The sequence below is a fragment of the Leptopilina boulardi genome, unplaced genomic scaffold, assembly GCF_019393585.1.
Source record: "Leptopilina boulardi isolate dan_hultmark-lab unplaced genomic scaffold, ZJU_Lbou_2.1 LbouV2_266, whole genome shotgun sequence".
NCBI classification, from domain to species: domain Eukaryota; kingdom Metazoa; phylum Arthropoda; class Insecta; order Hymenoptera; family Figitidae; genus Leptopilina; species Leptopilina boulardi.
This window is the reverse complement of record NW_026137825.1, coordinates 3,556,862-3,573,146: the sequence shown is the minus strand read 5'-3', so window position 1 is coordinate 3,573,146 and position 16,285 is coordinate 3,556,862. Positions and strand designations below refer to the sequence as shown.

Here is a 16,285-nt window from a genome sequence, read left to right as displayed (position 1 = left end):
TATAAATTTTATTTAGATAATAATTTTTAACCATGAAAATGAACAAAAATGATTCCGTATCATTACATAATTTTTGTTTCCCTCGACTTATAACAAATGGAGAGTTTTACATTGTAAAAAAAAAAGTATAAAGTGTGAAAATAATTGTATTGGGAGTTCCAGTGTCACGCCTTTTTAATACAAAATCCAGTGACGCGAGGGGCCATTGATCTCCATAGCTTTCACTGTATTGTTTCCCCCTCCCCCCATTTTTTAGTAGAAAAAAATTCAGATAACAAATTTTTTCTATAATAATTCTATAATAATTAAAATATTACGTAAAATTAAATTTTACAATATCAATATTAAAAATATAGACGAATAAATATTTTATAAATTATAAAAAATATATTTTTTTTATAAGTTAACATAAAATATTAATAATTTAATTAATGAATATATTATACAAAAAATTATTTCACATAATTATTTTAAAATAGACTTACAAAATTTACACAAAAATATAATCGATTACTATATATATTACAACCGCAAAAGGAAGTTGATATGTTATAATAATATTTATTGAAACTTTTGATAGTTTTTTTTAGTGAACGCTAATTTTATTCGACATCCACGTGCCTTAATTATTATATAAAATTAAAAAAAAAAAATTGATTCAACTAATTGTTTCGGTAATCGATTGTCGATTGCAAATTATTGTCTTCACGGCTGAAAAATTTGTCACATTTCTCGATTGAAATTGTACTTTTACAATTTGTTTTAAAATCTCGAGGTGGGATATTAAAGGAGATTTTGTTCCACTCTTATGAACAAGCAAGTCAATATAAAAGCAATTCTTTAACGGGCGCGTGGTCATTTTATGAGAAAGTAATGTGTGTATCGATTATTCATTTTATTTAAACGTGAAATTGTTATTTTTTTTTATATCAAACATCTGCCAATGATTGGCTATCATTTATTATGGATTTCTGCAAGGTTTGTTCATTTTTTGCATTGTGTGTTAAAAATATTTTAAAAAATTACTTTCATATAATAATAATAATAATAAGTAATAAAAAATAAATAAAATAGTAATAGAATAATAATTTGCTTTATATTAATTTTTATTTTAGCTTTTTAAGTATTTTAATAATTTATTCTGTTTTTTTACTTTATTTTTTATGATTATTTATATTTTATTTTGTTTTTTTTTAATTACTAATAAGTAATATTGCTAATACGCATGTTAAAATTGCAAAAAAACACTACTGCGCATGATAGAATTGCTTATGACACTACTGCGCATGTCATAATTGCGTACGACACTACTGCGCATGTCATAATTGGGTACGACACTACTGCGCATGACATAATTGCGTATAATACTACTGCGCATGTCAGAATTGCGTACAACTCTACTGCGCATGTCAGTTTTGCGTACAACTCTACTGCGCATATCAGATTTGCATACAACTCTACTGCGCATGATAGAATTAAAACAGAATTTAATTAGTCCTCGATATTAATAATATTTTGTTTTTCTTTATTTAATTAATATCTTGTTTCATTAAACTGTATTCGAAATTATTTTTTTTTCAGAAATATTTGATAATAGTAGCGGGAATTTCGACTGTAATGGCCGATATCGATCACGAATTACACAAGATTATAAATCTGAATGATGCCAAACATCCTCCACTAAAACCCTGGTTCCTCGATGATTTTCCCTCATATTTACCCGAAGCATCAGAAACAATAGCACACTATGCCTACACCTATCCCTATGACAATTTGGAACACGGTTCCAGTTACATCCCAACCTACAGCGACTATTTACCATCATCATCATCATCATCAGATTCCTTTTTCTCAAACACAAAAAAAATCCCCACGGAGGATAAAAATTACAAAAAAACCATTTCCTCCCACTTAACTGACAAGGATACAAAATTCCTTAAATCCGAACCCAATTGTCAGGAAATTAAGACCAAGGAAACAAAAATTGATGGACAATTAAAACCAACGTCAATGACATGCTACAATTGTAAGGATCCCAAGAGAGGATCAACCTACGAGTACTGTTCCTATTCTTCTCAACCCGATAAGTCGTCATCGGATAAAATTTTCGAATCTATTCCCCCAAGATTTCGGAGATCAGACAATTATCAAGCTGGTAGTGTGTCAATGGCTTATGTTCCTACGCAGCAGAGGGATGAGAAATCAAAAACACCGTACAAATTCAGTGAGGAATACTATTTGCCTGATGCATCAAGAAAATTTTCCATCGATCACAAAGCAGGCGAATCGTGTCAGAAGGTCTACAAGAATTCAATGGTATGCTCGGTGTGTAGGAATCCAAAAACAGGCGGCAAGTCTGAGCAATGTTCACAAATTGCGGATCCTAATGAGAAAAGTTATTCCTTTTCAACTTCCCATTCAATTGGTAAACCGAAGAATAGTAAGAAATCTCATAGCAAAAAGCCAGCGCCAATTCACGAGAATACTGAATCCGGTGAGCAAGAAGCTGATGTTTTGGATGAGCAGCCCACACAAAATGTGAAAAATGCCGCTGGATCTTCAGATTGTAGACAGGTAATCTATTTTTATTTACAGATATTATTCGCTAACTACTTCTAAAGCTAGAAACATCCGAAATTACTTCTGTTCGCATCATTAGTAACTCCAGAATTAGAATTGTTGAAAGTATCCTATTTCCGAAATTAGTCCCATCAGTTAGAATTAGATAAACCTTCCGATTACTTTTCCAAGTAGTAAATCCAGAATTATTCAGATATTCCCAGGCATTAAAATCAAAAACACTTTCTTGTTCCACAAAAAGGTACGAAAGGACTCGGAAATCTGTACAGTCTGCAAAGATCCGAAAACAGGTGGCAATTCCCAAAGATGCACCTACAATTATGAACCTGATGAGAAAATCTACAAATTCACCAGGTCCAAGTCATTTGGTTATCCAGAATCATCAAAACAGCAGAAAGTTAATGACAAAGATGACAAAGAAGTATCAGGTTCAGATCCAGAAGAATTTACCACCTATTCAGACGATAATTCCCAAGATGAAGAGGACTACAGTGGTTACGAAAATCCAGACGCCTATTCGGGTTACGAAAGTCTCGAATCTCCATCGTCTGACGAGAGTAGCAGCAGTAGCAGCAAGGAAAATCAAAATTACGACTACAATCCCGATCACGTTGACTATATACGTTCTGAATCGGAGAAAATTTTGAAAAACGCAGATTCGGAGAATTGTCGAAAAGTCGAAAAAGACTCAATGGTGTGCTCAATCTGCAAAGATCCAAAAACAGGCGAAGACTCCGAATCGTGTTCCTATTCTTATGAACCAGACGACAAGAAATTTGCCTATTCAAAATCGAAATCTTTTGGAAGCCCCACGGAAAATTCGGATGAATACAGTGGAGAAGATGCCTATTCCGATGAAAATTCCCGAGAAGCTTATGCTACTGAGATAAAACCAACCGTCTCCTATCCGAATCGAAAAATCCAACTCACTGCCGATTCAAATACACGCGGAACAGTTTTTCTAGGCGAAGCTGATCAGGTAATTATTTTAACTTTTCCTTCCTTCGGCAGTTTCTTTTTTTTAACTATTTTCCAAATTTCAGCCCGAACACGCCAAAGTTGATCTTGGACTTTTAGGAGCTTCACAAAAACAAGCAAAATTGGAGCAATTGTTAAAGGACGATCGAACCGCAAATAGAACGAGATGCAAGAAAACTATGAAAAACGAAATGACATGCTATCAATGTATCACTGACAATGGACTCCGTCAGGAGGAGTGTATGTATATAAAAAATCCCGAGACAAAAATTCTTGACAATCCTCTCACAAGCAAGGACTTAAAATTGGACAAACAACCTATTGCTGCACCTTCTGATGATATTTCGAAAATAAAAAAGAAAAGGAGACTAGTGGTTAAAAATGAAAATACAACCAATATTCCATTAGAACCAGCAGCACAACCAAGTAGACGTTCCTATCGATTAAAAAGACAATCAAGAAGAAAATCTAATGATAATCAAAGTTACGAAAAGAATGAAAACAGCGAAGAAGAGAATTATCATGATGGTTACAATAAACAAAAAAAGAATGAACACAATTATGAAACTGATCCTTACGAGTATGTTGCCGAGACTCAGTATAAATATGATACTGATCTTGGACTTAAAATTCCATCACATACTTTAGAAGTCTCCGATTATGAGAAGGAATTCGATGAAATTTTCTATGGAAATCGGGATAATTGATAAAAAAAAAAAATTAAATCCGAACAAAAAAAGCATTTACATCTTTGTTGAAAGAAAACAAATTTACCAATCAAAACAATTTGATTGTCCACAATAATCTGAATAGGACTAGAACCAAATTGTTTTGGTCGATGAATTTTTTTTCTGCCAACACAAGTCTAAATACTCCCAAAGAAAAGAAAACTTTTTCCAACTGAGTTTCTTGTCTAGTATCACGTTAGTCATAGGTCGGTAAAACAGAGTGGATTTTAGGCGCGAAATTTAAATTTCGTTTCTATGATCAAAACCTAATAAACTAATAAATTTTATAGACAACAAATTTCTTTTACCCCTTAAAATAAGATTTAAAAATTCGCTATATTAAATATACGGAAATTCAAATTTAATATTATTTAATTCAATTTCGACTGATTTTTCTTTTCCGGAATATTGGAAAGAATTCCCTGTTGTTATTTAGTGTGTAATAAAAACTTATATTTATTGTTAAATAAATAGAATTTCCCACGGAATTCCAAATTATTTTTCTAATCCATTTGCATTTTATTCCTCCTCTTAATTTTTTGTTATTTCAATTTAGAAAAATTTTTTTTAAAGTTACAAAATGGTCAAAAATCAATTGTTTATATTGTTTACAAAAAAATAAAAATTTATAAAACAATGTTTACATAAGTTAGTAATTAGAGATAACGATTGACAATAAAAACCGAAACACAAATACAAAGTGATAAAAAAAGAGAGAAACGAAATAACAAATGAGGAAATGTATAAATTAAGTGTCGTATTTTAATAAAAAAAAAAATTTTAATGAAAATTAATTATTATTTCTTAGCATTTCAAATTTTCACTTACAATTCGATGATAAAAAAATGAAATTTATTACATTTATCAATCGAGTGTAATTTTTTTAATTTAATAATAACATAATGATCACGGTCCTTTAATGAGAAATAAAAAAAAAAAATTAAAGATATAAAATTCCCAGTACAATAAATTTTCCTATTGACAATTTTTAATGATAACGTTTAACGAACCTTTAAAATAATTCAGTTTTGAGAAAAAAATTCCACATTTCTCAATTAGTTCTTGTCGATATCGTGTCGTTTAAAGTTTTATTCATTTAAAATTTTTTTATTAGGAATTATTAAAATAATTTTTTTTTTTTTTTTTTTTGAGGGGGTAATTTTAAATCAAATCCAGTTTATTTTCTTACAGATACAAGAAAAAAATACAAAAAAAATGATAAAGACATTTAAAATTGTAATTTTATTTTCTCCTCATTTCACAAATGGTGAGTATAAAATTGAATATGAATTTAAAAAATTAAGAAAAAATTAATATATAATAATTAATATTAATAATTAATTAAATTTATTTTTTAATTTAAAAGTTTTAAAATACTTAATAAAAGCTGCAATGATAAGTTGCGCGCGCATCAAGAAAGTAGAGGGGACAGCACTAAGTAACCAATCAAAAACGTTACCCCCACTACTCCGGATTAGTCCGCGCACTTTTCGGCACAAAAAATTTAATTTTAATTGAATTTCGCTTTTTCTTTTATAAATTAAAAAAAAAATGTTTTCTAATTTCTAGCTGTACTTCATCTATTATTGGGACAAACTTTTACAACAAAAATGAACAATATAAAAGACAATATAACCGACTGTATAGAAAATACTTTTCCTCGTGCATCATTTTCCATTGACAATGACAAAAACAATAAAATACAACAAAAAAGTTTTTCACTTCCCGCAGGAGGCGTACAAAAAAATAGAAAAGACATACAAGAAAATGTTCAATTTCTCCTCTACACACCGGAATTAAATGGCACATTTGAATTATTACAATTTAATAACAGTACATCAGTAACGACAAGTCATTTTGATAAAAATCGTTCAACTCGTTTTATAACACATGGTTACATGTCTTCTGGAATTGGATCCTCATGTAAACTTGTTCGAGAAGGTTTAATATTCAGTGTAAAAGAAAAAAAAAATTTTTTACTGCTTCCAAAACTACAATATTTACCAATATTAAAATAATTTTAATAAATTTTTATTTTTAAATCAATAACTTTAAGATTCATTTAATCGATAAATTGAAAATAAATTTTTTTTTCCTAAACAGCATATTTAAATTTTACTAACTGTAATGTCATTGTGGTTGATTGGAGTCAACTAGCAGACGATTTCTATCCAATAGCGGCATTTTATGTGAAATTAGTTGGCGAATATGTGGGAGCAATGATAACATTTTTAGAAAATATGGGAATGAATCCAAATACAACAACACTTGTTGGTCATTCATTGGGTGCGCATGTAATGGGCATTGCCAGCAGTTCTGCCGCTCATAAAGTTAAATACATTTACGGTACGTAAAAATCAAAACCTAATTATCCCAAAAAAATTTTACTTATTTTAAAATCTCTTTGATCAATGAATTTTTATTTGCCAAAATTTTTACATTATAGAATTTATTATCTTACTTTATCCAATATTTTTACAAAGATAACCTACAAAAAGATTTCGGTGGATTTTTAAAATTCCACCAATTTTTTCAACTTCTGATTGGTTACTTTTAAAAATCCTGCCGAAATGTTTTTGTAGGTTATGTTTGTTCGGACATTTTAAATTTCGGTCAAATAAAAATTCACACGTTTTAAGAAATGAAATAACAATTTATGCAAATAAGAAACCAAATTGGAAATCTAGTAATCAAAAATTCAAAAATTTTACTTTTTTTCAAAAAGGATTGGATCCCGCAATGCCGTGTTTTCTCAATGCACACACTAGAGAACGTATATCGCCAGACGATGCTGAATTTGTCGAAGTAATTCACACAAGTATATTTGGTGACAATCAAACAATTGGTGATTATGATTTTTATCCAAATGGTGGACGCAATCAACCAAAATGTGCATGCAATCTCATCACTGAAAGTGCATGTTCACATTCGACAGCATTCAAATATTTTGCCGCTTCACTTAATAAAACAAATCCACCATTCTATTCAATATTATGCAAAAATTTAGATGCATTTAAAGCAAATAAATGTGAAAATTATGAAACAATAATGGGTGGCATTGATCATATACCAAAACGAAAGGGACATTATTATCTTTATACAAAAGCAACATTTCCCTACTCATTTGGTAAATTTTATCGAAAAAAATCATGTTCAATGACACAATTGTCAATGTGCTTTTTTAATATTATTAATTTTTTATTTGGCACACATTTATGTTACAACTAATTATTAATTATAAAAAGAAAATTTGGGATAATTTTTGATTTTTTGAAAAGTTATTTTCTTTAAACAATAATTTGAAATAAACAAAAATTATGAAAATATTATACTTTGTAATTAATATTTTTGTATAAAAAAAATAATAAAAAAAACATTTTAGTTTATTTGAGCGTACCGAAAGTTCGCGTTCAAAGGCAAACGGAATGAACGCAATGAATAAAGGTTTTAAAAAATCGATCGAATAAATTGTCTTTTGAGGTTTTCAATAAAATCTTTGTATTTTATTTTTCGTCTATTCCTTATATTAATTATATTATTATATTCATATTTTCTAAAGCTTATAAAAAATTTTCATAGGTTATGTTCTCAAGTGACAGTAGAATTTCTATAGACATAACGGAAGCTATCTTAATTTAATATTTGTTATTAGTAGCATTTCAGATTAAATACTGTCTAATTGAAATAATTTTCTATTAAATATTAATATTTAATGTTATTATTAAATTTAATTTTTACGACTTACCATATTCAGCAGACGTTTTCCTCTTCTAGAACGTCAGAGGAATTTTGTCATTAACAGCAATAGTTCTAAAATGCGACCGAAGCGCCATTGATGTCCGGTGAGTAAAAAAGGTGTTCAAATGGCTCTGCAACGGTTGGTAACCATTTTTTGATCGTCTATAATTTACTTGATTCTCACTAGAGGCGCTGACAGTTTGCCATAACCAAAAATACTGAGCAAAGAAAATCTGCAACAAACATTTAATTATTTTTTTAATATAAAAAAAAGAAAACTTTTTTAAACTTATTTTCTTGTATCACATTACTCATGGATCGATAAAACAGAGTAGATTTTAGGCGCGAAATTTAAATTTCCTTTCTACAATCAATGATTTTGCAGAAGAATTATTTTTAATGTTATTGTCTTTTGAGGTTTTCAATAAAATCTTTGTATTTTCTTTTTCGTCTATTCCTTATATTAATTATATTCCTAATGACTTAAAATTGAAATAAAATTTAATAAAAAAATTTTCCCTAAAGTTTTATAAATTTATATTATGCAAAAAAAAAAAAAAATTGTCTACCAATAACAATGTATAAATTACGATGTATTAGAATATCACCTAGTCCCTCACCTTAATACAATGACATTGGCAGATATAGAAAAAAAGAATTTTAATATTCAAGTTTGTATACAAATATATTTAAATACCGATAACAATTCACAATTAAAAAATAAAAAAACATATTGATAACGTGTAACGAACCATTAAAATAATCCACTTTTGAAAAATTATTCAACATTTTTCAATTAGTTCTTGTCGACATTGTATATATCGTGTCCTTTTATTAGAAAATTTGTTATAGAAATTATTATACATTTTATTTTCGGCAATTCAAAAACCAGTTGGATAATAAAAAAAAAATTTCTATTAAAAAAAAAATTAAAAAATGATAAATAAATTTCAAATTGTAATTCTATTTTATATTCATTTTACAAACGGTGAGTATAAAAATAGGGAAATTTTTTTTGTTAATTTTCAAAATTTAATTCAACTAATAATGCACTGGCAATATAATTAAAAAAAATAAGAATTATACTGTAAAAAAAGTTATTTGATTGAATAGGTTAATTGACTATTATCAAATAAATATTTATTTGTATTAAATAAATTATTGAGTCAATTAAATGGTATTTTTATTTCAAATACAGAAATTCTTGGTTCAAGTACAATTTATTTAATTCAAATAAAAATTATTCAAATATAATTTATATTTAATTTAAATAAAAATTAAAAGTGATCGATATCTTCTCTTTTATTATTTAATTAAATAAAAATTATTTGGTTCAAGGAAATATTTATTTGATAGTAGTCAATTGCCGATTATTTGAATCAAATAAATTTTTCTTTTAGAATTTTTTTTTTAATAATTTAATAATAATATAATAATTAATATTAAATTAAAATAATAAAAATATAATAAATATTAAATTAATAATAATCATTTTTTATTGAATTAGCGTCATTTCAGTGTTTTGTCCCCCACCACCGATAAATTAAACAAGTTGCGCGCGCACCAAGTCAGTAGAGGGGACTAACCAATCTGAATCGTTTCCCCCACTCTTTCAGCTCTGCGCGCGCACTATCCTTAAATAAATAGAAAAGCAGACGCTAATTCGAAATTTCCTTTAATCTAAATTAAATAATTAAAAAAAAAATTTCCACTCTTTTTTTTTAATTTAAAAAATTGTTTTTTTTTTAATTTATATCTAGCTGAACTATGTTTAATTTTGGGAGACAATGTTTCATTGAACATGCTTGAGATTAGGGACAATATAACCGATTGTATTGAGGATACATTTCCACATAAATCATTGTACATTGAAAATGGTGCAAACAAACCATATTTGAGAAGTTTTTCACTTCCCGAAGCAGGTGTAACAAGAAATAGAGAGGATTTAAATGAAAATGTCAAATTTTATCTCTACACACCCGAATTAAATCCCAATTATGAATTATTAAATTTTAATGACAGCACATCATTGGCGGCGAGTCATTTTGATAAAAATCGTCCAACTCGTTTTGTAACACATGGTTTCACCTCATCTAGCACTGCACAGTCATGTGAACTTGTCAAAGAAGGTTTCAATTTTTAATCACTCCTTAACATAATTTTCAGGTTAAATTTATATTTAACTGAATTTTCATTTCGCATCTAATTTTTTAATTTTTTCAAATTTTTATTTAACCAAATTTGCCGAATTAAATGACTGAACGAACATAACCTAAAAAGAAAAAAAAATTTCGGTCGTATTTTCAAAATTTGAACCAATTTTATTAAGTTCTGTTTGGTTAATTTTCAAAATCCCGCCTAAATTGTTTTTCTAGGTTATGTTTGTTCGGTCATTTGCAATTTCGATCAAGAATTTTACCATAAATTATTCGTGCGAATAAAAATTAGAAAAAAAAAAACGAAGAAATTCGCCTAAATAATAAAATTTGAATTTCTTTTTCGAACAGCCTATTTAAATTTTTCTAACTGCAATGTCATTATAATTGATTGGAGTCATCTTGCCTGTGATTTTTATCCAATAGCGGCATTTTATGTGAAATTAGTTGGCGAATATGTTGGAGCAATGATAACATTTTTAGAAAATATGGGAATGAATCCAAATACAACAACACTTGTTGGTCATTCATTGGGTGCGCATGTAATGGGCATTGCCAGCAGTTCTGCTGCTCATAAAGTCAAATACATTTACGGTACATAAAAATCAAAACCTAATTATCCCAAAAAATTTTTACTCAACTTAAAAACTCTTTGATCAATGAATTTTTTTTGACAAAATTTTTACATTACAGAATTATTTTACTTTATCCAATATTTTTATATAGATAACCTACAAAAAAGATTTCAGCGGGATTTTTAAAATTCGACCAATTTTCTCAACTTCTGATTGGTTACTTTTAAAAATCCCGCCGAAATGTTTTTGTAGGTTATGTTTGTTCGGACATTTTAAATTTCGGTCGAATAAAAATTCACACGTTTTAAGCATTGAAATAACAATTTATGCAAATAAAAATCCGAATTGGAATTTTAGTATCTAAAAATTCCAAAAAAAATTTTACTATTTTTAAATTTTTAAAATTTTTTTCAAAAAGGATTGGATCCCGCAATGCCATGTTTTATCAATACAAAAGCCAGTGAACGTATTTCATCAGATGATGCTGAATTTGTTCAAATTATTCACACAAGTGTACTGGGCGATATTAAAAAAATTGGTGATTATGATTTTTATCCAAATGGTGGTGTTCATCAACCAAAATGTGCCTGTAAATTCATCACTGAAAGTGCATGTTCACATTCAACATCGTATGAATATTTTGCCGCGTCACTTAATAAAACAAATTCATTCTATTCAATTTTATGCAAAAATTTTGATGCATTTAAAGCAAATAAATGTGAAAATTATGAAACAATAATGGGTGGCATTGATCATATACCAAAACAAAAGGGAAAGTATTATCTTTATACAAAAGCAACATTTCCCTATGCAATTGGTAAATTTTCTCAAAAAAAATTATGTTCAACGTCACAATTATCAATGTGCATTTATAATGTTATTAATTATTTATTTGGCACACATTTATGTTACAACTAATTATTATTATAATTATGAAACAATAAGTTATACAAAAATAGTAAAATATATATTATGTATATAATAATTATTTTTGTAAACCAGAAAATAAAAGTATAATATATATTATAAGAAAATTCTGATTGTTTTTTGAGGTTTTCAAAAATTATTTGTTTTTTCTTCTTTGTCTCTTTCTTATATTGATTTATAATATTCTATTGATATTCAAATTAATATTCAAAATATTAAAAAAAATTTTTTATTATTAACAATTTAATATTTAGGCAACTTTTTTTAAAAATTAAAAATTCAAATGAATTTGGGATTTAGGAAAAAATTTTCCTTTATAATTATTGTTAAAAATCAATTAAATTTTGTGAAAAAAATTTTTTTAATTAAAAATTTATAAAAATTAAGTTATTTGTTCAATAAATGATTTTTTTAAATTAACTATAATTGTTTCTTTATCTAATAATACATATATATATATTTTTTTTTAATTGAATAAAATTTATTTGCAACTTTCTAATCTTGCAAGATAATTTTTTTTAAGATTTCCCAAATAACAAAATGTATGACAAAAGAATTTCGCCATTTGAGAAATTGAGGATTGTCTTCAGCGCTCGTGTAATCAGAATTAACATTTGTCAGGGGCAATGTGATACCAAAAATTATTTGCAATACTTTTTCCTTTCACACAATAATTTTTTTAATTTTCTGAAATTTTTTAGGGTTCCGTACTCGGTTCGGAACCCTATTAATATCGGTTTTTTTGAAATCGTGTACCCCCCCCCTAGCGGCCACATAAATTTATCTGGAGGGCTGAAAATTAGTACACATATGTATTTTCGCGTGTAGATTACAGGAAAATTATAGCGAACTTGATTGGAATTGATTAACATAGCGTTGTCAAGGAAAAACCATGAATTTTTACGAAAAATGCCTAAAAATGACTATGTACCCCCCCCCTAGCGGCCACATCTTTTGACATAAAGAGCTCAAATTTGACACACTTACGTATTTTTACATGAAAATTACAGGAAAATTATAGCGAACTTGATTCGAATCAATTTACATAGCGTTGTCAAGGAAAAATCAAAAATTTCGAAAAAAATAATTTATTCTCCCTAGCGCACACAATATTCAACCCAGACAGATCATATTTAGTATACAAATGTATTTTTACGGGAAAAATACAGGGGAAAAAAAGCGGTCACGATTAGAGTTGATGATTAACTTTTTATCAAGTTTTTCAAGAAAAAATGACAATTTTAGGGAAAAAATGTATTTTTCCACCAAAAACGAACAAAATTTTATTTAAAGGAAATTAAATTTATATATTTTAACGTATTTTTACGTGTAGATTACAAAAAAAATATAGCGAGCATGATTGGAGTTGATTATCATAGCGTTGTCAAGAAAAAACCATGAATTTTTACGAAAAATACCTAAAAATGAGTATGTACCCCCCCCCTAGCGGCCACATCTTTTGACATAAAGAGCTCAAATTTGACACACTTACGTATTTTTACGTGAAAATTACAGGAAAATTATAGCGAACTTGATTCGGATTAATTTACATAGCGTTGTCAAGGAAAAATCAAAAATTTCGAAAAAAATGATTTATTTTCCCTAGCGCACACAATATTCAATCCAGACTGTTCATACTTGCTGTAAAACTCAATTTTTGCGTGAAAAATACAGGGAAAAAATGTAAGCGCGATTGGAGTTGATGATCAATTTTTATCAAATTTTTGAAGAAAAATGATAAATTTCAGAAAAAAATGTATTTTTCCGCAAAAAACGAAAAAAGTTTTTCTACAGTGATTCAAATTTATATATTTTGACGTATTTTTACGTGTAGATTACAAAAAAAATATAGCGAGGATGATTGGAGTTGATTTTTCTGGAATTAATAAACAAATTTTATTTTTTAGATAACTTTCGATTTTTCCTTGACAAGCAGCTACTAGCCTTATATCAATATCTTAAGTTTTATCTCTTTTTGACTTAGAAAGATAAAATTTAATATTCAATATATTTTTAAAATGTAAATACAATAAAAATATTGCGAGTTGAAATAAAATTATGTTTCTTATATTTTTTTAGTAAAATATTTTTTAAAAAATAAAATCGGACAAGTGCGAGTTACACTCGCACTGAAATCGAGGGTTCCGTACTCGAAGCGAACTTATTTGGTATAAAAACAAATGTTTAAAAAATATGTGTTGTATGACAACTAATATAAGTGATACGAAGAGGAACAATTTTCTTTAATTTTACAAAATTGTTCCTTTTTTGTATCACTTATATTAGTTGTCATACAACACATATTTTTTAAACATTTGTTTTTATACCAAATAAGTTCGCTTCGAGTACGGAACCCTCGATTTCAGTGCGAGTGTAACTCGCACTTGTCCGATTTTTTTATTTAATAAAACAATAATAGGTAATAATCCCGTGCGGGGTTGCTGGTCCCCCATCGTGGCGCGTCCCCGGGTGGCGGATAGGGGAATGCCTCCTAGAAATAGGTGGTACCGGGGAAATGAAATACCCGGCGTGGACCAAAACCAGAAACAAATATGAAATGAGTACAGTAGAAAATGAACTACCCCAAGGAGGAACCCCGAAAGGGGACAATACTCCCGGCAGTCTCCTCGTGAGTACTGCTGCAGGCCCCACGGATTTTGGGAGGGGCCAACGCAAAGTTAATGTGGAAATAACGGGCAGCTTTGAAGATAATATTGCTGCTCAATTTCAGGTCATCCCGCAGGTCCTGGAAAGCATGCGCCAGGCCTGCAAAAAGCAAAAAAATATCAGCCGAGGCGTTCAGGATGGCATGATGGCTCTGGAGGAGGCGTTCGAGATAATTCGCAGTAATCTGCGTTTTATTTCGGAGCCCTTCGGAAAACCGAAGCCGTCTACCCCAGTTCTCAGGGCGCCGGTGCTGATGAGAAATGTAGCAACTACAATGAGTAGTGAAAAAGATGGAAGAAAACGCGGCAGAGAGGGACCGGATGCTGGCACTCAGCCGGAGACTCCCAAGCGCATTAGGAGCGGAGATGTTCCTCCTTTTGTGAGGGATGTCCAGTCGAAGGCTGGGAATTATGCTGCAACGGAGGCCTTGAAAGCCACCTGCGCTGCGGTTGCTTCCGGAAGTGCTACAACGGAAGGTGATAACTTTGAAGTTGTCAGAAATAAAAAACGGGAGGCCCGAAAGGAGAAAGCCTCCAAGAAAAAGAAGAAAGAAGAGGCTCAGAAGCGTCCTTCAAGAATAAGAGCTACAGAGGCAATTAAGATTTCGGCAAAAGATTCAGAGTCTTACGTCGAAATCTTAAAATTGATGAAAAGCTCGGTCAAACCAGAGGATACTGGCACCGAGATTCTAAAAATTAGGAGAACTCTAAATAAAGAAGTTCTCCTGGTTGTAAAAAAAGGAGGTGAAACCTCTAAATTCGCAAGAGCAATTACATCTGCACTGTGTGACAAGGCAGATGTTACAGCTCTCGTGAATAAGAGGACCCTCGAGATTGGAGATCTCGATGAAACTACTTCTGAGGAGGAGGTTGTTTCATCATTGAGGGATAAGCTGGGAAAGCCAGACCTGGATGTAACGTGTCGGCTTCTACCACGTTTTGGCGGGACGATGGTTGCACTTGTGAGTTTGACGGAAGCAGAGAGTGACTCTCTTCTTAGTCTTGGCAAGATTCGGATTGGCTGGATTAATGCTCCCATCCGAAATCATCTAGAAGTTCAAAGATGCAAAAAGTGTCTTATTTTTGGACACACGACCATAGCATGCAAAGGCCCCGACAGAACTAAAAACTGTCGGAGATGCGGCAGCGAAGGTCACTTTGCTAAGACTTGCTCGGTCAAGAAACCAAAGTGCCTTACATGCATGGACTTGAAAAAAACAGAAACGGACCACGCCGCCGGATGCAGTTCTTGCCCGGTTTACAGAGAGGAACTGTCGAAGCTGAAAAGGGCAAACCCTTGAAGCTTTTACAGGTTAACCTGCATACAAGTAAGGTTGCACAGGTCCTCCTGATGCAAACAGCCAGGGAAAATGAGATCGATATCCTGTTCTGCAGTGAGCAGTATCGAGGAAGCGATCTCGCTCCCTGGTATCAGGACAAGGCGAAGAGAGCCGCCATCAAGGTGTGCAACCCAGAATTGCGGGTTGACAAGTTCCTGGAGACGAGCAGTGGATTTGTTTGGGTGGAGGTGGCTAACATACGTATGTATAGCTGCTACTTCTCGCCAAATGATCCACTGACAGACTTCGAATCCGAATTACAGGACCTCGAATCGAGCCTTCGACAATCCAAGTTGGATGTTCTCGTCACTGGCGACTTTAATGCAAAGTCTCCAGAATGGGGCGAGACAAGGCTCGATAAAAGAGGAATTCTGACCGGCGAAATGATCTCCAGGAACGACTTAGTAGTTGTGAACCGGGGGAGAACATGGACGTTTCGGAGGGATGCGATCGGATCCATTATAGATCTAACGATCGCATCCTCCAAAATATTTAGCCGCATATGCGACTGGCGGGTCTCTGAGGATTATACCGCAAGTGACCACCAGTACATCGAGTTCTCAGTCTCAGTGGGAGACACACGAGGAGGCAGAAGAC

At 30.5% G+C, this 16,285-nt stretch overlaps 3 protein-coding genes across 4 annotated transcripts; all 3 read left to right on the top strand.

Moving 5' to 3' along the window:
• Positions 1 to 858: 858 nt before the first annotated feature.
• On the top strand, positions 859 to 4,774 carry LOC127281281 (uncharacterized). Its single transcript, XM_051304912.1, has 4 exons — positions 859 to 978; positions 1,582 to 2,574; positions 2,822 to 3,559; positions 3,624 to 4,774. Exons 1-4 carry the CDS (start codon positions 964 to 966, stop codon positions 4,263 to 4,265), a joined length of 2,388 nt encoding a protein of 795 aa, XP_051160869.1. The 5' UTR covers positions 859 to 963; the 3' UTR covers positions 4,266 to 4,774.
• Positions 4,775 to 5,384: 610 nt separating this feature from the next.
• Positions 5,385 to 7,641, top strand: LOC127281283 (pancreatic triacylglycerol lipase-like). Of its 2 annotated transcripts, none has more exons than XM_051304914.1 (4): positions 5,385 to 5,553; positions 5,856 to 6,227; positions 6,390 to 6,632; positions 7,012 to 7,641. In XM_051304914.1, exons 1-4 carry the CDS (start codon positions 5,502 to 5,504, stop codon positions 7,512 to 7,514), a joined length of 1,170 nt encoding a protein of 389 aa, XP_051160871.1. In that variant the 5' UTR covers positions 5,385 to 5,501; the 3' UTR covers positions 7,515 to 7,641. The 2 variants fall into 2 exon arrangements, with proteins under 2 accessions (XP_051160871.1, XP_051160872.1); XM_051304915.1 differs by having other exon boundaries at positions 5,388 to 5,553; positions 5,856 to 6,209.
• A 1,168-nt stretch (positions 7,642 to 8,809) lies between these two features.
• LOC127281284 (phospholipase A1-like) lies at positions 8,810 to 11,754 on the top strand. Its single transcript, XM_051304916.1, has 4 exons — positions 8,810 to 9,012; positions 9,785 to 10,153; positions 10,532 to 10,774; positions 11,174 to 11,754. The coding sequence occupies exons 1-4, from the start codon at positions 8,961 to 8,963 to the stop codon at positions 11,671 to 11,673; spliced, it is 1,164 nt and encodes a 387-aa protein (XP_051160873.1). The 5' UTR covers positions 8,810 to 8,960; the 3' UTR covers positions 11,674 to 11,754.
• Positions 11,755 to 16,285: the final 4,531 nt, after the last annotated feature.